Source organism: Medicago sativa, chromosome 7 (assembly GCF_051527215.1).
Source record: "Medicago sativa cultivar Bolivia chromosome 7, Bolivia_mono, whole genome shotgun sequence".
In the NCBI taxonomy this organism is placed as follows: Eukaryota; Viridiplantae; Streptophyta; class Magnoliopsida; order Fabales; family Fabaceae; genus Medicago; species Medicago sativa.
This window is the reverse complement of record NC_140755.1, coordinates 47,807,575-47,830,346: the sequence shown is the minus strand read 5'-3', so window position 1 is coordinate 47,830,346 and position 22,772 is coordinate 47,807,575. Positions and strand designations below refer to the sequence as shown.

The 22,772-nt window shown below is 37.5% G+C and overlaps 4 protein-coding genes, 1 non-coding gene and 1 pseudogene across 5 annotated transcripts; 1 reads left to right on the top strand and 5 right to left on the bottom strand.

The window, feature by feature from the left end:
- Positions 1–2,426: 2,426 nt before the first annotated feature.
- On the bottom strand, positions 2,427–6,429 carry LOC146906312 (uncharacterized). The gene is made up of 2 exons (XM_085728791.1): positions 6,400–6,429; positions 2,427–3,737 (listed from the first exon to the last, which is right to left on the bottom strand). Exons 1-2 carry the CDS (start codon positions 6,427–6,429, stop codon positions 2,427–2,429), a joined length of 1,341 nt encoding a protein of 446 aa, XP_085584917.1.
- Positions 6,430–9,970: 3,541 nt separating this feature from the next.
- Positions 9,971–11,565, bottom strand: LOC146906311 (uncharacterized; annotated as a pseudogene).
- Positions 11,566–12,064: 499 nt separating this feature from the next.
- On the bottom strand, positions 12,065–12,811 carry LOC146906310 (secreted RxLR effector protein 161-like). Its single transcript, XM_085728790.1, has one exon. The coding sequence runs from the start codon at positions 12,797–12,799 to the stop codon at positions 12,065–12,067; it is 735 nt and encodes a 244-aa protein (XP_085584916.1). The 5' UTR covers positions 12,800–12,811.
- A 6,661-nt stretch (positions 12,812–19,472) lies between these two features.
- On the bottom strand, positions 19,473–20,093 carry LOC146906309 (uncharacterized). The gene has a single exon (XM_085727131.1). The coding sequence runs from the start codon at positions 20,091–20,093 to the stop codon at positions 19,473–19,475; it is 621 nt and encodes a 206-aa protein (XP_085583257.1).
- A 434-nt stretch (positions 20,094–20,527) lies between these two features.
- Positions 20,528–21,567, bottom strand: LOC146906307 (uncharacterized). The gene is made up of 2 exons (XM_085728789.1): positions 21,235–21,567; positions 20,528–21,001 (listed from the first exon to the last, which is right to left on the bottom strand). Exons 1-2 carry the CDS (start codon positions 21,565–21,567, stop codon positions 20,528–20,530), a joined length of 807 nt encoding a protein of 268 aa, XP_085584915.1.
- LOC146906308 (small nucleolar RNA R71) lies at positions 21,099–21,205 on the top strand. The gene has a single exon (XR_015020851.1). It is a non-coding gene; the product is annotated as a small nucleolar RNA R71 (small nucleolar RNA).
- Positions 21,568–22,772: the final 1,205 nt, after the last annotated feature.

Genomic DNA, 22,772 nt, shown 5'->3' with positions numbered 1-22,772 from the left:
GGTGTTCACAATACAAATCAGATACAGACTAAACGGACTTAAGAATTTCTAAGATATGACTATAAGACACAGAAATTCTAAGTGAATGCAGAACAATTTCAGCAGAGGTTTGGCACTTGTAAAAATGTTGTGAGTCTTTCGTTCAGCGTTCGTGCATTACCAAAACTCTAAGTCTTCACTCCTTTATATAGAGGTGTGAAAGAGACGTTGTGAAATTGCCAGCACACCAAAGAGTCGTTGTTGAAGCTTGATCTTTCACCAATGATATATTGCCTGATTTGGTTGTTGTCCTATGAAGAACAAATTTGAAATCCATTCCTTATCCAAAGGAACATATATGCAGGCGAAACCGTATTCTGGAGCTGTTTTCTTGTCTTGTAGCGTGGACACAAAACAGAGTAGTGGAGAACGTGGTTGTACAATTCGTACAAAGTACAATGTCAACGCTTTCGTCCAAATTGCAAGCACAAGCCTTCAAACACCTTTGAAATGACCGTTGCAAAATTCCACTAATCCTTTGTTTGTGTTTTCGAATCCAATAGACAGTTTTTGCATTGATAATTCTTCAATTCTTGAATCTTTTGCAAATCCAGTTGAGATTCAGCTTCTGGTGAAATAGCTTCTGATGAGGCAGCTTCTGATGATGTAGCTTCTGATGATATGACTTCTGCAGCTTCTGATGATGCAGCTTCTGATGATATGACTTCTGGACTTCTTGTCTTCAGGAGCACTATTCTTACTTCAGAAGCGTCTTAACTTCAGGAGCACTATCCTTACTTCAGAAGCGACTTAACTTCAGGAGCGCTTTTTCTCTTCAGTAACAAGTTGCCTTCAGGAGCGTCCAAGCTTCAAATTTTTGTTGTTTCCTTTGCTCTTTATTTGCTCATTCAGAACCAATGATGATGTAACTTTATAATTATGGTCCTGTACACTTGAACAAATATTAGCTAGTCCAATTTACAATTTTTAATACCTTGTTATCATCAAAACTCTTTAAGGTTCATTGTTAAACACATTTTGTTCCAACAGTTCCAACATCCTTCACCACAAGAGCAGAGGAAAAATAAATTCATATGCTACATTCAGGGAAAACAAATTCCCACACAGAGATAGAGAGATACAAGTTCTCTCAAGAGGAGAGGAAAACTAAGTTCCTATGCTACAGACAGGGAAATATAATTCCCACATAGAAATAGGATGTTTCAACATCCTTCATAACATCAGACAGGAGTACCTGCCACACATAGAGGCAAGGGAAAAAAATAAATTTCCCATACTTACAGAGTACTGTCACCAACCAACAATAGAAGCACAAGAAAAATAAATTCCTATACTTACATGTGACAGACATGGATGTCTTCAGAGTACTGTCACCAACAACATATAGAAGCAAGGGAAAAATAAATTCCCGTACTTACAAGTGACATACACAGATGTCTAAACTTCTGACTCAACATCCTTCACCCAGCTTGCATAAGCACAAGCACACATAGAAGTATCACTCCCCCTGAATATATGATCTTATGAGTGACTACTTACAGGAATATTCCATTACTCCCCTTGAATACATGCATAATGCATAGACAGAATAAACTCAGGATCTGGGCATAAAACTTTCAAGGAATATTCACTAACTAGCAAACCTATCATCAGATATATGTTAGCAGACCTATCAAAGGTCACACACACCACTTAGACTTTAAAAAGTCATACACACAGACATGTTCCATAATATAAAGAAGTAGCAGGGAACATGTACACTTAGAATTCTAAGAAAAATAAATTCTCAGAATTACAGAGAGATGTTGTAGCTTCAGTGCCAACATCTACATAAGTCTTCTTAGACACGTTCCAACCTTCTATAGAGCAGCTGCAGGGAACATGTACATCATCTGAGAAAAATAAATTCTCAGAACCATCATAGAGATGTTGTAGCACAAGTGCTAACATCTACACGGAGTCTTCTTAGACATGTTCCAACATTCCAGAGAACATCAGCAAGGAACAATGTACATAAAAAAAATACTGAGAACAAATTCTCAGATTATCACTAAGACAATCAAAATGTTGCAACATGAGTGTCAACATCTACATATAACCTGACATAGTTGCAAAATAAATGCAACAAAATGAATACAATCATAACAACATATCAGGCATACATAGCTACAAAAACAAATGCAGACACATAGATACATGCAGAAGCACATATACATACATGCATAGAGAGTATAAATATACCATTTTCTCCCCCTTTTTAGCCACAAAATATGCCAAACATACAATAAATTTAGAAGGCAAATTGCATAAATTCAGAATACCAAAGGAAATAAAGTGCAGAGAAATATAAAGTGCGGTAAAATATACGGTTACAGACCCAAAATAGGCACACAATATTCAGGGCATATCCCACACAAAATAAAGATTCAAAGAAAATTAGTCAGCAGCCTCAGAACTGCTATCAGAATCTTCAGCTCCATCTTCATGACCCTTATCAGCAACATCATTTCTTCCTCACTTTCTATTTTCTCATCTACACCTGGATTTTCATCTTCCAAAGAATGAATCATCATCTCAAACTGAGCTTTCCTTTCATCCAGCAATACACAGGTATCCTTGAGGGCCTTCACAATTTCCCGTTTTGTCATTCTCCTTGTATTAGAAGCACTTTCAGATGTTCCAACAATGTCTGGAACATGGTCAGCACTAAACAGTTTGAAGTGCAGGGTGAGAGGAGACTCCCTTTTCTCAGGAATATCAGCAACAGTTATAAGCCTAGGGTGTTGTTCCAACATAATTCCACACAGCAGGGTTGGGAATGCTATGAGACACTTCACAACATTAGTCTTTTCATGCTTGACAGTTTGTTCAAAGATGTACTGTCCAATGTTCATTTTAGTCTTAGTGCCTACAAAATAGATAAACTTTCCCAAACCTGTAGCAATGTCTGAGGAGTGTGTGGTTGGGACCCAATTTACTGCTCCTATTCGGTTGAGGATGGCATACTTTACTGAGAGCTTTCCAGAATAAATCTTACCCTTCTTGGGCCAAACTTTCACTTGATTTGCAGTGATTTCCTTGCAGATCTGATTCTCTGTCACCTTTGACTCTGCAACATCCTGTTCATCAATTCCTAAAAATTTGTTGATAATGTTGGGAGAGAAGTGGACACATTCTTCTCTAACATATACCTTCTGATACTCTTGACTTAGGGGGTTATCACAGTCTCCAGAAATATTCACCAAGAACTCTTTTACTAATTTCTCATAGCAATTACCAAGATTGCATACAGTTTTCAGCAGACCTGCTTCTTTGATCATATTCATCACATTTGCCATCCTTACAGCTTCCTTCCCTAATTCTCTTTCTAACGCCAGTCTCCTATGAAAAATGAATTTCCATCTTTGTGTATTCTCAGGTAATTGAAATGACACCTTATCAATAGACACATTTTCAACAATTTTTTGAGCCTTCTTCCCAGCAGATTTCCTTGGGATTGAGGGGATGATGTTCGGAACATCATTTTCAACGTCATAATCAGATTCACTAGAGGAAACAACCTTCCTCTTTCTTGTCCTACCAGCAGTGGTTCTGACCTTCACCTTGCTCCATCCTTTCTTGGGTCCAATGCCAGCAGTCTTAGTTCTGGTTTTGGGAGTTACATTCACATGCTCATCACTTTTCTTGGGAGTTCCTATTTCAGTTATTACACCTTTCCCTGTGTTACTTCTCAGCCTCTAATGTGATAAGACCACAAGTGCACGATTTATCGAAGTAGTAATAAAAAGAGTATCGTTCCGACAGGGAGTTGTTCAATTCAATTAACTTTAGTTGATGATTAGAAGAGAGTTAAGTTGCAAAGTTTGAGGTTTTCAGTTGGTTGAAAGAAAATATAATAATAAAAAGAGCCTTGGGATTATTGGTTCATCATAATGACAAGTCCTTCACAAACCAAAACCTTAACTTATAACTTTATGTTAGACCTAATTTCTAAAGACCGGTTTCCCTTTAGCCCCTCACTTTTCCTACCAAGTCCAGTGAGAGTTTACTTCTAGCAACCAAACCTATTTCGCTGATTTGATTACTAGAAGAAGCTTTTAAGGTTTGAAACTTCCAATGTCTCAAGAATTGCAAAGACTATTTCGCTGCCTTTGCAATTCTTGTCTAAATTCACTTGTTCGAATATCAAGACTCCATTTTCGTTTTATGAATTGATATTTGAGATGATGAATTAACAATTATCAAACCCTCCACTTTCGTTTCCACAGTTTGATAATGGTTAATTCATGTTAAAGCGGTGAATTTAGATTAGAAACTAGGGTTACATAAAATTAGGGTTAAAGCTCAGTTTGATTAGGATTATGTCATTAGACTTATCCAACAATCCCAAGACAAGAGAAGTCTACTCACTCATGTTCATTGTAGACATAGAGAAGGAGAAGAAAAACATAAAGTAAATAACAAAGAAATAAAGAAATAAAGAAAGAACTTTTATTAGAAAGACAATTGTCACTTATTGAATTCCAAGAATAAAAGATGATTGTTAATGATAGATGGCTACTCTATTTACAGTTTTATTGTCGACTTAAAATCTAAGCAACTATTCAGTAGCATGTTCCACAAGAAACCACGGGCTTTTCGGTTAAAACAGGTAGCTTGCACATGAAGCAAAAGCAGTAAAAGAGGCCCTGGAGGGTGGCACGGCCGTGCCAAGCTTCTGAAATATAATAATATGCAATTGAAGTAAAATAGCTCAAAAAGGAAATAATACTTAAATAAAATAAACTTAAATCTAAATAAAGCAAAACTAAATATTATATAAAAATAACTAATTATTAACTCATCAAACTCCCCCAGACTTGAATCGTTGCTTGTCCTCAAGCAAAACGCATAGACATAGCAGCAACAAAAGATTAACATATGACAATTCAATTAAAAACTTATGTCTCCTCTAAGGCTTTATTTCAATGTACACTAATCACAACTTCAAGTATTCCTTGTGAACCTATTCAACCCAACAACAAGTCTCAAGTGAGTGTGTGTGTGTGTAGTCCAACCCTTTTCTTGCTCCTGTGTAAGACAGATATTATGAGGAACATGTTCTAACCTTAACACTAAAGTAACCGAGAAAAGTCCTTTCTTCATTTCATATAAGAGAGGTGGGAATTAGTTAAATTTAATTTGACAATTTAAATACTTGGGGGCTTGCAGATTGCTTAGGGGATATCAATTCTCATAGGAAGTCAGCGAGGGGGTATCCTTTCCTCCTAGATTCCATGATCACCCTAAGTAGTGCTACAAATTAATCATCTTCACGTAGGAAGTCAACGAGGGGGTATCCTTTCCCCCATGTGTTGATGATGTATCAATTATTTCCTCTTTTTAGAGGGATTTATAGGAATTACCTTCAGTTTATTAGAGAAGCATCACCACACGTAGGAAGTCAGCGAGGGGGTATCCTTTCCTCCTAGATTCCATGATCACCCTAAGTAGTGCTACAAATTAATCATCTTCACGTAGGAAGTCAGCGAGGGGGTATCCTTTCCCCCATGTGTTGATGATGTATCAATTAATTCCTCTTTTTAGAGGGATTTATAGGAATTACCTTCAGTTTATTAGAGAAGCATCACCACACGTAGGAAGTCAGCGAGGGGGTATCCTTTCCTCCATGCGTTACACATTATAATACATTATAGCACATTATTCCCCACACAAACTTATACTAATTTTACTCTGAAGACTTTTAAGGGTGTAAGTTACCATTAAAGTTAGAACGTGTTCCTTAAAATACCTACTCATACACTTGCTCAAGGATTGCAACTAAGTGGTTTTCTCTTTGGAGAATTTTCACAATAAAACATGATGTGGGTTTAGCAAGAACACTAAAAACACAAGAAATCACTTTCATGTACAAGAAACGACCAATTTGGAAGAGACAAAAAAAAAATTATGTCATAATTTTCAATAAAAACAAGCTGCTTAATCATGCCTTTCGCAATTAAAACAAAACAAAAGAATAAAGTTCAAGGGAGTTTGGCACACTACGACTCAAGACACTTTATCAGGCTCCCCCTACACTTAGGAGAAGCATTGTACTCAATGATTCAAAAACAAGAAAATTAAAAGAAAAGAGAAGAAGAAGAAGGAGTAGAAGTAGGAGGAGAAGAAAGAATAGGAGAAAGCTCACAATTTTTCATTGAGGTCCATAAGGAGGACCTTGAAGATGAAGGTGTTGCATCATCCTTCAGAGCATTTCATTGTTCTCTTCGGTCATGCGGTTGTCCCTTTGGACATCATTTCTTAGCCCGGATAATTCAACACCTTGCCTTTGTTGCTCGGTGCTTATCCTCTCAACCTCGATTTGCATCCATGCCCATCTTTCATTATCATTGAGCCCACCGGCTTCTTGGTCATGGTGCTCCTCGTCATGGTGCAAGTGTGTGAAGGTGAGAAAAACACAAGAAGGGGGGGGGTTGAATTGTGTTAGCTTTTTCTTCGTTTTCTCCTAAGCTGAAAACACTGACCAGAAGCAAATAGTGTTATGCTTATGAATTGATGTTCAGGACTAACTTGCAGCGGATAAAAACAAAGAGAGAAAGAAGAAAGACACAAAACAATTATACAGGTTCCTTCCATAAACCGAAAGTAGTCATGTCCCCCTTGCACTTCCAAGGAGAGTTTACTAAAATGTAATATCTGATTACAACTGCTCACTGCTACAACTAGCAAGAGACTTCAAATTCTCAAGCATAACTGCAAGATTCTTCCTATGCTCCTGAACACAATCAAGAGACTTCTATTGCTCAAGCACAACTGCAAGAGACTTCTAATCAAACAGAATTACAAAGAAAAATGTTTGAGGTTGAACACTTGATATACAATCAGTGGCATTCACAATACAAATCAGATACAGACTCTTAAGACTAAAATTTCTAAGATATGAAAGTTGATAAGAAATTCTAAGTGAACTTTGAATGCAGATCAATTTCAGCAGAGATTTGGCACTTTGTAAATTGTTGATGAGTCCTTCTGCCAATCTCTAACTCTTCACTCCTTTATATAGAGGTGTGAGAGAGACGTTGTGAAATTGCTAGCACATGAAAAATAGAGTCGTTTGAAGCTTTGATCAATCACCAATGATCTTTTGCCTGATATGGTTGTTGTCCTAGAAGGATTAATTTCAAATCCATTCCCATTTTGAAGGAACATCGTTGCAGGCAGAGCTATTTTTCTTGTCTTGTAGTAGGGACAAAAACAGAGTAGTGGAGGTAATGGTTGTACACTTCGTACAATTGTACTTTGTCAACACTTTTTAAAGATTTGCATCCAATGCCTTCAAATCCTTTCAAAATGATCGTTGCTTTACACTTCCAGTCTTCTGCAATGCTTAAACGAGTTTGAATCCATTGAACATCCCTTGAAGCTTTAAGTCTTGCATCCCCTGATGAACTTCATCTTCTGGTGATCTTCAGCTTCTGATGAGATGCTTCTGATGAACTTGCTTCTGATGACGTCACCACTTTAGGAGCACTTTGACTTCAGGAGCACTTCTCTTCAGACGCTTTAAGCTTCCTTTTTGTTGACTCAATAGCTCTCTTTTGTTCATCCAGAACCTATTTAAGATGTAAAATTTTGTCTATGGTCCTGTACACTTGAACAAATATTAGCTTATCCAATTGACAATTTTTAATACCTTGCTATCATCAAAACTCTCAAAGGTTCATTGTTAAACACAGTTTGTTCCAACAATCTCCCCCCTTTTGATGATGACAAACAATAGTATTTAAAATGTGCAATTGTTGTCAATCCAATTAACAAGTTGACTATAAGGGTTTGAGGTTTGTAAGCTCCCCTTGAGTCTAATAGTACTTAAGGTGAGGTTTGTAAGCTCCCCCTGAGTTCTATCTATGTTAATTAAATTCATCATTTAAAAATGCAATAACACTCAGAATATTCTCACATTAATAGACTAAGAGATAAGAAGTTGGTCCTATTAATTTAAGATGATTAAAAATTAAATTAATGGGGCTCAGAGCCTATAAATACTATACATATACTCCCCCTTTTGTCATCAACAAAAAGTTTATAAAACTAAAGACAAAAAGAAAGAGATAAAAAAAAGATAGTGAGAAAAAAAATTATAATCAGAGCATGAAAATTATATAAATCAGAGCATAAATATAAAAGAAATAGCAGAGCAAAGACAAATGGTATCAGAAGCAAAACATTGATCGGTAGCGGAAAACTAGTTCAGAAGCAAACATGAAGTCAGAGGCACAATAATTGTAAGAAGATGACAAGCAAAACAACTTAAGATATGAACTAAACAAGCTAATTGTGTGTGCAACTAAGGGTTGGCTTGTTTATGTAGCATGTCCATCATCTGTTTGATCATCAAGTTGGTCGCTTCTTGTTTCTTCTGCATAGCTTCTTGCTGAAGCTTCATATCATTCTTGAATTCCTCATTGCTTTTGATCAAGTTCTCTTCTCTAGCTCTAGCTTCTTCCAGCTTAACTTCAGTGGATGATTTGTACTCCAGTAGAAGTAGCTTTTGCTCCATTATCTCTTTCTTCAGGTTCTTTTTCTCAGATTCCAAGTCAACATTTCTTTGCAATAAATCCAGGCTTCTAGATGCTGATTTGAAGTTGACCTTTCTCAAGAAGCTTAAATCCAGGTTTCTAGGATGCACACCAGAAGGAATGAAGTCATTAACTTCTCTTCCTTTTATGCTTGGAGGATTCTGCACCCAGGTTCTGAGAACCTTAACTTCTTGCAAGTTATTATCTACTCCTTTCAGCCAGTTTTTAAATTTCTGTTAAGCTGAGTCTTGTTCATCCAAACATGTTCTCTAAAGTTCAGATAAGACAAAATCAACTCTTTTCTTCAATCTTCTCCACTGCTTCTCATAGCTTTCCTTGTGAGTAAGATTATTCCTAGCTTGGATCAGCTTGATCAACTCTTGAGATATGTTCTCACACACATCTTGTAATAGAGTAGAATCTAGAAAGATGGTTGGAGGTGAGGTTATCTTTGTAGGTTTGGTAGGAGCAACATGTTGGATAGCTAAGGATGATGATGATTGGCTGTTTGTGGATGTTGGAGTTTGAGTTCTAGATGAGGGTTTATCAGGAATAGACTTCTCAATCACAGTAAAGGATGATTGCTCAACCTCTACATCAGGAGCATCTGATGTGATCATGAAGTCAGATTCACTGATGGTTTTAGAGGTGGCAGGTGTTAAGATTTGACCAGGAACATATTGTTCAGGAGCAATATATTCAGGTATGATATGTTTAGTACATGTTGTTGAAGCCATTTGTTGGTTTGGTGTTTGATGTTGGGGGATTTCTGAAGCAACTTCATCAGAAGCAACTTCAGAGGCTTTATGTGAGGTAGGCTCAACACCTGGTAGTTCACCAGAATAGTAGCTGACCAGATTGTCTAACACAGATGTTTCTTGTGTTGGTTTGGTTGAGGGTGGTTGAGATGATGATGATGATGATGATGATGATTCAACATTCACCTCAGGGGGAACTATGTTGAGGGGTGGAATTATCTGTGGTTGGAGAGGGTGGTTAAAGGGTAGTCTTTCACAGACTTTGTTTCTCATCTCAGACATTTGGCCTATTCTTTCATTGACACTAGGAACCATAGGCTCAAATGGAATGTTCTGAGAAGGCTTTCTGTGGAGTTTGGTTGTTGATGAAAAGCCTTTTTGAGTGGATGGGTAAAGTTTGCCTAAAGGTATGTTATCTAGATCAGAAGATGATAAAGAGGAGGTGGATTGGGAGGATGTGGATTGGGTTGAATTAGATTCTACTTCTATAACATTGCGAGAGTGAGGAGAATCAGGAATACCTGTAACAGCTTCTGGAGCAGCAGCATCTGACCCAGCAGTATTGTCCTCCTGGACACCTTCACCAACATTAACTACCATCAACATGTTCCCAGCTTCTGAAGTTACTAGCTCTTACACAGCTTCAGTAGCTTTGACAACTTCCTGAGCATCTGTAAATGCATCTGCTCTAACAAGACTGGATGCAGGGACGTTAATCTCCTTTGCAACCTCCAGAGCCTTCTGGAGTGCAACATCATCCTCAGCTTTCTTTCTCTTTATCTCCCTTGTAACCAGCTCAGTAGCAGCTTCAATACCTTCTTCCTCTTTAGCTACATAAGCTGATTCCTTCAACTTCCTGACAATAGTCTTCCTCTTCTTCTTGGGAATTGGAGGCTGTTCAGGAGCAACATGTGAAGAAGCAACAACTTTGCTACTCCCGGTTCTTTTGTTCAGAACCGCATCAGTGTTCAAGTCCTGAACCTCTTCTTGAATTGATGGTAAGATAGAACCACCAACCTTTACTTCATCAGAGGCTTTCTCCTTCCTTGCTTTCTTGGGAGGTTGCTCAGCTTCCAAGCATTCATCTTTAGTGGTAGTTTTCTTCTTAGACTTCCTGCTCCTTGCACAGGCAGAGCACCACCATACATCTCATCAGGGACATCTTTAAGTTTGATGACTCTACCATATGTTTCAAAGTGGTCTGTGATAAGGTGCATCTGGACTTCAAGAGGGTCCTTCTTGCAGATGGGACGAAAATCTTCCATCAGATTTGACTTTGCTCTAGATTCACTAATGTCAGTGCTGAGCTTTTTGAAGTCATCTTTAGGAATCAGAGACATATTCCTGAGAGTCTTGCCATTAATTACCTTCCCTGTTTCAGTTTCAAGCTGCTTATCAGTGAAAAAATTGACAGCACTGAGAGCTTTCAGAATCCCTCCTTGATGAAGAATTTCTGATATCAACCTTCCATAGGGAACCCAACACCTCTTGTTCTACTGACTTTCCCTGAGCTCCTTGATCATATGCTTGAAAATGTATTTGGGCACGTTTGCTTTCTCCTTCCTAATGAAGTAGTGAAGAAAGATCTTGTGCTCCAATGAAGGTTGATCACTGCCACCACCTTTTCGTAGCAGGTTTTCATTCTGAATCTTCAGCATCATTTTCTTCTCCATGCTCAAGCTAGCATAAGCTGCTTTCTTGTCACTGTTGAACATGGATTGATTGACAATCTCATTCCAAGGACTTGTCTTGGGATTGGTTATGCCACCAGTGTGTTTACCAGAAGCATCTCTTCTGAGAACAGAAGCTATATCCCCTTCAGAGATGAACACTGGGATTCCCATGATGCTTGACCTTATCTCCGTGCATCTGAATGGTTCCAAACCCATTTCTTCTCTGGTCTTCCCTTGAAGAGTAGGATCAATCAGAATCTTTTTTGTTTCTTCCAATTTAGAAGCAGCTCTATCATACACAGAAGCTCTTACCTAGAAATGCCTTACTAATGTTTTGTATGTTGGTCCATTCAACATATCAAAGTACCCCATTAGCCCTTGTTCTTCGTAGTAGCTTCTGATGTCACACCCATGATATGCAAGAGAAGTGAAATCAACTGGATTCTCCGTCTGAATCTTTAACTCCCATTCTTCCAAGGACATAGTCCTCCCTTTGATTTCGTAGGCAGGTTCATCATGTGTAGTTGATTCTGGAATGGAACTTGATGACACCATTGATGTTGTAGAAAGCTTTTAGGGTTCTAGGTTTTAAGTTGCAGAGAGTGCGCTTATTTTCGCAGAGAATGGTTGAGAGTAGAAAGTGTTTGTTGTGAAGTGAGTAGTGTGTGAATTGTCTAAGTGTTTTTAGTAAAAACGATTACAATTTAGAAAGGGGACAAACAAACACAGCATTAATGACATAGGGGGCGCGTGATAGTATATTCAAAGCTAAAATCAGAATTGCCCTCTTACGTTATACAACTGTACACATAAGCCACGTCAGAAGTTCCAAGAGTAACTGCCAAGTTAGTGGGCCAGGTGTCACTAAAAAGTAACTTCCAGCATTTCCACTAACTATGCTATTCAGTAGCATAAAGTCCAGCTTCTGGAGTTCAAATGTTGATGTCATCTTCAGAAGCACATTTTCCTCAGAACCTCAATAAAGAGCTTCTGATGGACCATAGCTTCTGGTCAGACTTCAGGACCTAAATTCCTATTCAGGAGCAAGCAAATTTTAATCTGACACAAAGTGCATGTTCAAATTTTTCTTTATAAAATCAAATCTTTCCACAGTTAAAGGCTTAGTAAATATATCAGCCCATTGATGCTCAGTATCAATGAATTGTATATCAAAAATTCCTCTTTGAACATAGTCTCTAATAAAGTGGTGTTTGATTTCAATATGCTTGGCTCTTGAATGTAGAATTGGATTCTTTGACAAACAAATAGGAGCAGTATTATCACAATAAATGGGAATACTGTTAGCATTAATCTGATAGTCTTCCAACTGATGTTTCATCCAAAGTAGTTGTGTACAACAACTTGCAGTTGAGATGTACTCTGCTTCTGCTGTGGACATAACAATAGTTGCTTGTCTTTTGCTAGCCCAGGATATAAAATTATCACCCAGAAATTGACAATTGCCACTGGTTGACTTTTTTTCAATCCTATCACCAGCATAATCAGCATCACAAAATCCAACCAACTGATAATTTAAGGATTTCCTATAAAGGAGTCCAAGATTAGTTGTTCCTTTCAAATACCTGAAGATTCTCTTAACAACAGTTAAATGAGATTCTCTAGGATCTGATTGGAATCTTGCACACAAGCATACAATGAATAAAATATCTGGCCTAGATGCAGTGAGGTATAACAAAGAACTAATCATACCTCTATACAGCTTCTGGTCTACTTTTGTTCCTGTATCTTCTTTGCTTAAGGTGCAGGTTGGATGCATTGGACTGTTCATCACTTTACAATCTTCCAGCTTGAACTTCTTCAGAAGCTCCTTAGTATACTTTGTTTGGTGAACATATACTCCATCTTTGCTTTGATTGATTTGAATTCCAAGGAAGAACTTCAGCTCTTCCATCATGCTCATTTCAAATTCATCCTGCATTAACTTAGAAAATTCCTTGCAAAGAGATGCATTAGTAGAACCAAATATTATATCATCAACATATATCTGCATAACAAGAATGACTTTCTCAAGAGTCTTTCTGAAGAGTGTCGTGTCAACCTGGCCTCTTTTAAAATCATTTTTGATCAAGAAATTACTTAGTCTATCATACCAAGCTCTGGGAGCTTGTTTCAAGCCATATAGTGATTTCTTATGTTTGTAAACATGGTCAGGATGCTTAAGATTCTCAAAACCAGGAGGTTGCTTGACAAACACTTCTTCTTCAATGACTCCATTAAGAAATGCACTCTTGACATCCATTTAATATAATATTATGCCATGATTTACTACACAGGATAGATGTAACCTGATTGCTTCCATTCTTGCAACTGGAGCAAATGTTTCAGTATAATCAATGCCTTCTTGTTGATTGTAACCTTGTGCAACAAGTCTTGCTTTGTTTCTGACTACTTCACCTTGTTCATTCAGCTTGTTATTGAATACCCATTTTGTTCCAATAATGTTCTTATGTTGAGGTTTGGGTACCAGATCCCACACATCATTTCTTTGAAATTGATTAAGCTCTTCCTGCATAGCTAGTATCCATCCATCATCTGAAAGTGCTCCATCAACTGTAACAGGTTCAATCACTGATAACAGTCCTATCATTGACTCTTCTTGTCTGAAGTATGATCTTGTTCTTCTAGGAATCTCTTTGTTTCCAATGATTTGATCCTCATGATGTGAAGACTTGTACTTGAATGTGTTATTGGATTGAGTAGCTTGCTGAGAGCCATCTTGAGCTTCATCAGAAGCAACTTCATCTTGTGCTTCTGAGATAGGTTCAGCTTCCGGACTATATTCAGATTCAGCTATCTGATCAGGTTCTAGAGTATCTTCAGGAACCTGTATATGTGTAAAACTTTCATCTTGCTCTGGAGTTTTACTTCCAGGCTCTTTGTCATCAAATTTAACGTCCATTGATTCTTCAACACAAAGTATTTCTGAATTGTACACTCTGTATGCCTTTGACCTTTCAGAGTAACCTAAAAAGATTCCTCTTTGGGCCTTGGCATCAAATTTCTTTAGGTAGAGCTTGTTATTTAGAATGTAACATGTACATCCAAATTGATGAAAGTAAGAGATATTGAGTCTTCTTCCCTTAAAAAGTTCATATGTTGTTTTCTCCAAGATAGGTCTGATATAGATTCAATTTTGGACATAACATGTTGTATTCACTGCTCCTGCCTAGAAATGTTTAGCCAAATTGTTTTCATGAATCATGGTTCTAGCCATTTCTTGTAAAGTTCTATTCTTCCTCTCTACAACCCCATTTTATTGTGGAGTTCTAGGAAAAGAGAATTCATGGACAATTTCAAGTTTTTCACAAAAGTTTTCAAATGGCTCATTTTCAAATTCTCCACCATGATCACTTCTTACTTTTAAAATCTTCATTTCTTTTTCAGACTGAATTTGAGTGCAGAAGTTACTGAATACATCATAAGCATTATCCTTACTTTTCAAGATTTTTACCCAAGTTCATCTACTATAATCATCAACAATAACTAATCCATATTTACTTCCATATAAGGATGCAGTGCTAACTAGTCCAAATAAGTCAATATGAAGTAATTCTAAGGGTCTGGAGGTTGAAACAAAGTCTTTTGTTTTAAAAGATGATTTCACAATCTTCCCCTTCTAGCATGCACCACAAAGTGCATCTGAATGATAGTCAATGTCTGGTAGGCCTTTGACAAGTTGTAACTTACTAAGCTTAGAGATTAATCTTCAGTTAGCATGTCTCAACCTTCTATGCCACATCCATTTCTTATCATTCATTGATTGAAGGCAAATTACCTTCTGGTCAACCAGTTCAGAGAAGTTAATTTTATAAACATTCTCCATCCTCTTTTCCTTGAATACTATGGATTTATTTTCTTTATTGATTACTGTGCAGCTGATCTTTTCAAACATCACATCATAACCATTGTCACAAAACTGACTAATACTCAATAGGTTATGTTTAAGACCATCTACCAGCCACACATTATTAATTGAGATAGAGGAGTTACCAATAGTTCCTGTACCAATGATCTTGCCAGAACGGTTGCCTCCAAATTTCACACTTCCTCCTTCCTTCATTGTGAGGGTGAGTAACATAGACTTCTCTCCTGTCATATGCCTTGAGCAACCGCTGTCTAGGTACCATGATTTTTGCTTTTCCTTTGCTCTTAGACATATCTGCAGTATTGACATTTTCAGATTTAGGTACCCATTGTTTTCTGGGTCCTTTCAGGTTAGTACTAGAAGTTTTACTCTTCACTTCTTGTACCTTGTGCTGTAAGTTTGGTAGCTTATGGTTAATCATTACCTTAGGTTTAAGAACCTTTGGTTTTGATTTCCCAGGAGCAGTAATTGCTTTGTTCTTCTGAAACTTAGACTTCAGGACCTCAGATTCATGTTTCAACAGACTCTGAGGAACAGGTTCTGATCTCTTCAGAATCCTGATCTTTGAAGTTTTAGAATCAGAGTTAATCATAACCTTTGGCTTAGAGTTCTTTGGCTTTGAAGTAATCTTAGCCTTAGAGCTGGAAGCTTCAGGTTCTGATTGAACCACAGTTTCAACTTTAGCACCTTCAGGTACAAAGAAGGTTTTCAATCCTTCCTTGATGCATTCACAACATGCTTTGAGACTGATTTCATTAGGTTTCCCTCCTAAAAATCCAATCCCTTTGCCATTGTTTCTGTAAATGTGGTAAATCATTGAAGCAACTTTGCTTTTGTTAATACCAGATATAATAAAATCCTCAAGAGCAATTTAATGTTTGCTTAAAGACTTTCCATTACACTTTTCTTGTAGCTTCTGACAAAGATACTTGAGCTTCTCTTCATAAGTTTTACAAATGAAGTCAAATCCTCTAAGTCCTTCTTCAGAAGCCTTCAGATCCAATATAGTTGATTCTTGTTGTTTCATTAAATCAACATATTTTTCCTTTAAATCTTTCAACTCATTGGTTCTCAGTTCAAAATGTGTAAGGAGTTTTTTTAAGGGACTCAACAAGTTCTTCTTTGGGAATTTTAGAATATACCACATTTTCATCTTTAGAGTCTGAGTCAGGATCTGCTTCTGAAGTCTCAGTAGCCACTAACCTCATAGATACCTTAGCATCTTCTTCAGCTTCTTCCTTTTCAGACCCAGATCCACTATCCAAATCTTCCCAGGTTGCCATTTAACACTTCTTAATCTGCTTTCTGAATTTCCTTGTGTTGAAACTTGATTTCTTTGACTTGTCATTTGATTTCTCCTTCTGAAGATCAGGGCAATCAGCAATGAAGTGTCCAGACTTCTTACAGTTGAAGCATCCCTTCTTGTCTTCTTTCTTGGAGCTCTTGTAACCACCTCTCTTACTTAGAAACTTCCTGTTCTTCCTTGCCAGATACTCAAGCTTGTTGGAAAGCATAGCCATCTTCTCAGTAGGATCTTCATCACAGTCTCCATCAGGTGACTCATCTTCAGATTCAATAACTTTAAGAGCTTTTGATGACTTCCCTTTAGATGGTAGAGCAATAGATTTACTCTTCTTAGCAGGCTCATGTTCATTATGACTTATCTCATGAACTTTGAGAGAGCTGACAAGATCTTCAACACTTAAAGTGTTTAAATCGTTAGCTTCCTCAATAGTAGTAACCTTTGGTCTCCATCTAGCAGGAAAGCTTCTTAGTATCTTGCTAACATGATCAGAAGCAACATAACTCTTTTTTAGTATTTGTAGTCCAGAGATTAGGGTTTGAAACGTTGAGTACATTTCCTCAAAAGTTTCATCATCCTTCATCTTGAACAACTCATACTGATGAACAAGCCTAAGAGCTTTTGCTTCTTTGATTTTCTTGTTGCCTTCATAATTAGAACAAAGATAAGCAAACATTGCTTTAGCAGTGGATTTGTCACTCATCTTCATATACTTTGCTTTTGGTATAGCAGTGACAAGTGCTTCTCTGATAATATGATGCTTCTTGTAAAGTTTCTTCAGAGCAGGAGTATGTTTCTTTCTGTCAACAGCAACTCCTTCTTCATCAAGGACCAAGTCACCAACACCATCTTCAAGTATGTCCCAAAGTTCTTCATCTAAACCCATGACATAGCTGTAGAAGTTGGTTTTCCACCAAGAATATTGTTCAAGATCTCCATTGAACTTAGGAATCTTTCCAAAGTTAGATTTCTTGTTGTCACCATAATCAAATGGAACATCATTGTTGTGCGCAGGTCCAGAATTGGAGGAATCACCAGACATGTTTTTCTCAGATCTTTTTCTGTTACACTGTTAAGTGTTAAGACAACAGACCAATGCTCTAGATACCAATTGAAGGTAAGAATAACACAAAAAGGGGGGTTGAATTGTGTTATCTTTTTCTTCGTTTTCTCCTAAGCTGAAAACACTGACCAGAAGCAAATAGAGTTCTGCTTCCAAAGTGATGTTCAGGACTAACTTGCAGCGGATAAAAACAGAGAGAGAGAGAGAGAGAGAGAGAGAGAGAGAGAGAGAGAGAGAAAGAAGAAAGACACAAAGCAATTATACAGGTTCCTTCCACAAACCGGAAGTAGTCCTATCCCCCTTGCACTTCCAAGGAGAGTTCACTAAAATGTAATATCTGATTACAACTGCTCACTGCTACAACTAGCAAGAGACTTCAAATGCTCAAGCACAACTGCAAGAGACTTCCTATGCTCCTGAACACAATCAAGAGACTTCTATTGCTCAAGCACAACTGCAAGAGACTTCTAATCAAACAGAATTACAAAGAAAAATGTTTGAGATTGAACACTTGATATACAATCAGTTGTGTTCACAATACAAATTAGATACAGACTCTTAAGACTAGAATTTCTAACATATGAAAGTTGATAAGAAATTCTAAGTGAACTTTGAATGCAGAACAATTTCAGCAAAATTTTGGCACTTTGTAAATTGTTGTTGAGTCCTTCTGCCAATCTCTAAGTCTTCACTCCTTTATATAGAGGTGTGAAAGTGACGTTGTGAAATTGCCAGCACATCAAAAATAGAGTCGTTTGAAGCTTTGAGCAATCACCAATGATCTTTTGCCTGATATGGTTGTTGTCCTATGAAAGATCAATTTCAAATCCATTCCCATTGTGAAGGAACATCGTTGCAGGTAGAGTTGTTTTTCTTGTCTTGTAGCAGGGACAAAAATAAAGTAGTGGAAGTAGTGGTTGTACACTTCGTACAGTTGTACTTTGTCAACGCTTTTTGAAGATAAGCATCCAATGCCTTCAAATCCTTTCAAAATGACCGTTGCTTTACACTTCCAGCCTTCTGCAATGCTTAGACTAGTTTGAATCCATTGAACAACCCGTGAAGCTTTAAGTCCTGCATCTCCTGATGAACTTCAGCTTCTGGTGATCTTCAGCTTCTGATGACGTCACCACTTCAGGAGCACTTCTCTTCAGACGCTTTAAGCTTCCTTTTTGTTGATTGCATAGCTCTCTTTTGTTCATCCAAAACCTATTTAAGATGCAAAATTTTGTATATGGTCCTGTACACTTGAACAAATATTAGCTTATCCAATTGATAATTTTTAATACCTTGTTATCATCAAAACTCTCAAAGGTTCATTGTTAAACACATTTTGTTCCAACAGTGTGCACCTTCCTCCTCACCTAGATTGTGTCCTCCTGTACCTATCCTTTTGCTTGTTATCTTTGAAGAGGATGCCATGATTCTTTGCTGGTGCTTGCTTCTTTGCTTGAGGTCCTCCTGAAGAGCTTGCTATTTCCTTTCCACTTCTCTTTGAAGCCATTGACCTTGTTTTGACTTTGTGTGGTTTTGGTGAAAATTAGGTTTTGGGATTAATTTTTTTGGTGGAAAAGGTTGGTTTTGTTATGGGGTTAAAGTTTAAGTAAGATTTATGAGTTGGGTTGTGGGGATTGGTGAAGAATTTGTGGTTTTTGGGTTAGGTTAATGAGGGTTACGAATTTGGTGATTTTTGATCTGGGTGGATGAAAGTTGTTTTTGATTGAAGGGTTATGATTGGAATGATGTTTGGAATTGATTTGGTGAAGAAATTTTATGATTTGGTGGAGATTTGAGGGAGATATGAAGGTTTGAAGGTTGTTGGTTATGGAGGTTTTAGAGAGAAGTTTGAATGTAGAAAGATGTTTGTGTTAGAGAATGAAGGAATAAGAAGAAAAATTTGTTGATATGCCTACCTGGGATCGGGCACGGCCGTGCCAGCTGGGGGCACGGGCCACGCCAAGTTTCTGGTGTTTTTGGGTTTTGGCTTGGCAATGTCTGGCACGACCGTGCTAGTGTGAGCACGGGCCGTGCCAAGGTTCTGGACCTAGGGGGCTTCAAAATTTTCATTTTCCTTGAATCATACTTGGACAATTACCTACAAAACAACTTAAAACAACGAAAAACAAACAAAATAAAAGTAGATAAATGCGTGGGTTGCCTTCCACGAAGCGCTCTTTTAGAGTCATTACCTTGACGGTTAGAAAGTGTCCTTAGAAAGGATCAAAGAGATCATATTGTGTAGATGACGCTATGAAGCGTTCTTTCATATCATGATCTTTAATCATGCAACAAGAATAAAGAGCGGGACCTTTCATAACATTTTCCAACTCAAATCCTACCATTTTATCACTCACTTGAAAAACAATCCTACCATTTTTAACATCAACAATAGCTCCCGCAGTGGCGAGCAAAGGTCTTCCTAGGATTATAGGGACGTCATCGTCCTTTTCAATGTCAACTACTATAAAATCAGCCGGGATGTATATCCCTTTTATCTTAATAGGTATGTCCTCAACAAATCCGACCAGTTTTATAGTAGAACGATCAGTTAACTTCAAGACCAACTCGGTAGGTTTCAACTCTCCTATTGTCATCCTCTTAAAGAAAGACAAAAGCAACAAACTAACACTAGCTCCTAAGTCGCACAAGGCTTTGTCAATGGTCTCACTCCCAATCATACAAGGTATGGAAAAACTACCTGGATCTCTAAGCTTAGGAGGTGCCTTCTGGATGATTGCACTACTTTCCCTAGCCAAGGTTATTGTCTCACTATGCTCTATAGTCTTTTTCTTTGAAAAAAATTCCTTTAAAAACTTAGCATATAGAGGCATCCGAGACAAAGCTTCCGCAAAGGGAATTTTAATGCAAATTTTCTTAAGTATTTGACAAACTTATTAAATTGAGCCTCCAAGTTGAGCTTAGCAAGTTTTAAAGGGGAAGGAGCTTTGGTCTCATCAAACAGGTTCTTAGTTTCTATCACAGTTTTCTCACCTAAAAGCTTAACACTCTCTCCCTCAATGTCTTTAGCCTTAGCAATAGTCTCTCCTAACTTACTACCCCCAAAAGAAATAGTATTAACATGAGCTTTGGGGTTGGCTTCGGTTTGACTAGGAAAGACCCTCGTTTTTTGAGAAGAGGTGGCCATTTGTTGGGCCACTTGGGAGATTTGGGTCTCAAGCATTTTAGTGTGGGTAGCAATAAAATCTACTTTGATATTGAGTTTGGAAAGAGAATCATTCAGAAATCCGGTTTGGTTTTTGAGCTCTTAAAGCTGTTTAGATTGGTTTACAACATAGTTTTCCATTAAAATTTCCAAATTTGATTTATGAGCGACTCTCTGGTTGATTGCATAACCAGGTGGTGCTACTTGTCCATAGGAATTTTGAGGGTTTTTATAAAAGTTTTGGTTTTGCCTCATTCCTTGGTTGTATTGAGCATAGTTCATTTGCTCAACACCATTAATAGCACTACCTAGTGGGAAATCAACACCAATATGACCAAATATACCACATATTTCACAAGAAGAAGATGCAAGAGCAGTTATGATGGCACTAACATTTAGTTTTTCAAATTTTTGGGTTAGTGTATCGACCTTAACAGCAAGATGATCATAGTTAGAGACTTCGTACATACCTGCCTCTTTTTTAGAGGGTGAAGAATTGGTGATGGCTCTCTCATCGGTCCATTTGTAGTGATTTTGAGCCATGTCTTCAATCAAGGCGTATGCTGCTGTATAATTCTTGTTCATTGAAGCTCCACCTGCAGCTGCATCAACAAATATCTTAGTGGTATATGATAAGCCATTATAAAAAGTGTGGACTATGAGCCACTTCTCTAAACCATAGTGGGGACAAAGTCTAAGCATTTCCTTGAAACGCTCCCACACATCGTAAAGAGACTCCCCATCTTTTTGATTGAACCGTGTGATTTGGTCTATTAGTTTAGCAGTTTTAGACAGGGAAAGAATCGGGCAAGGAATGCTTGCCTCATTTGATCCCATGAAGTGATGGAACAAACTTCAAGGGAATGGAACCAAGCGCTAGCTCTACCCCTTATGGAAAAGGGAAAGAGATGAAGTCTTACGGCTTCTTGGTTCTCTTTTATGGTTCCGCTGATTCTTAGAAAAACAGAGATGTGTATATTTGGATCCTCAGCGGGCGATCCAGAAAACTGATTTTGCTGCACCAAGTTAAGTAGTGCAGGCTTAATCTCAAAGTTGTTACCCTCAACCATCGGGTACACAATAATAGCCTGTGGCTCATCCATAGATGGTGTTGCATACTCTTTGAGAGTGCGTTTAGCCATATCGGTATTATTTCGTTCGTCTCTCTTTCTTTTATGTAAAAACCTTTCGATCTCGGGAACGAATTCACCAAGACTTTTAGTTCTTCGCATAAAAAATTGAGAACCCAAGAAGTTAACGGTAACAGAAAGAAAGAAAGAAGTAGAAGAAAAAGAGAAAAAGAAAAAGAAAGAATTCTAATCACTAAGAAAAAGTTAATCAAATTAGTTAACACCCCGGCAACGGCGCCAAAATCTTGATGTGATAAGACCGCAAGTGCACGATTTATCGAAGTAGTAATAAAAAGAGTATCGTTTCGACAGGGAGTTGTTCAATTCAATTAACTTTAGTTGATGATTAGAAGAGAGTTAAGTTGCAAAGTTTGAGGTTTTCAGTTGGTTGAAAAAAAATAGAATAATAAAAGGAGCCTTGGGATTATTGGTTCATCATAATGACAAGTCCTTCACAAACCAAAACCTTAACTTATAACTTTATGTTAGACCTAATTTCTAAAGACCGGTTTCCCTTTAGCCCCTCACTTTTCCTACCAAGTCCAGTGAGAGTTTACTTCTAGCAACCAAACATATTTCGCTGATTTGATTACTAGAAGCTTTTAAGGTTTGAAACTTCCAATATCTCAAGAATTGCAAAGACTATTTCGCTGCCTTTGCAATTCTTGTCTAAATTCACTTGTTCGAATATCAAGACTCCACTTTCGTTTTATGAATTGATATTTGAGATGATGAATTAACAATTATCAAACCATCCACTTTCATTTCCACAGTTTGATAATAGTTAATTCATGTTAAAGCGGTGAATTTAGATTAGAAACTAGGGTTACATAAAATTAGGGTTAAATCTCGGTCAAAACAGGTAGCTTGCACATGAAGCAAAAGCAGCAAAAGAGGCCCTGGAGGGTAGCACAGCCGTGCCAGTTGGTGGCACTGGGCTACCAAACTTCTGACTTGGGGAGATGATATTTTCGTCTTCAATCTTCGTATTTTTCACCCGAATCAACTCCTAATCCTCTTTCTTTTGCTCCAAGACTCAATCTATCAAATATTCATTCCTTAAATATGATAATATGCAATTGAAATAAAATAGCTCAAAAAGGAAATAATACTTAATTAAAATAAACTTAAATCTATATAAAACGAAACTAAATATTATATAAAAATAACTAATTATTGACTCATCAGCCTCTTGGCAACACTTCCTCCATACTTCT

Bases quoted from the DNA above. Each gene is read 5' to 3' on its own strand.
- LOC146906312 (XM_085728791.1), bottom strand. From the start codon at position 6,429: ATGACGAGGAGCACCATGACCAAGAAGCCG. The intron at 3,738-6,399 runs GTGGGCTCAATG...TTATCACATTAG, and splicing joins GCACCATGACCAAGAAGCCG to AGGCTGAGAAGTAACACAGG.
- LOC146906310 (XM_085728790.1), bottom strand. From the start codon at position 12,799: ATGAACAGTCCAATGCATCCAACCTGCACCTTAAGCAAAGAAGATACA.
- LOC146906309 (XM_085727131.1), bottom strand. From the start codon at position 20,093: ATGCCTCTATATGCTAAGTTTTTAAAGGAATTTTTTTCAAAGAAAAAG.
- LOC146906307 (XM_085728789.1), bottom strand. From the start codon at position 21,567: ATGGCTAAACGCACTCTCAAAGAGTATGCAACACCATCTATGGATGAG. The intron at 21,002-21,234 runs GCCCGATTCTTT...TCAATGAACAAG, and splicing joins AAATGAGGCAAGCATTCCTT to AATTATACAGCAGCATACGC.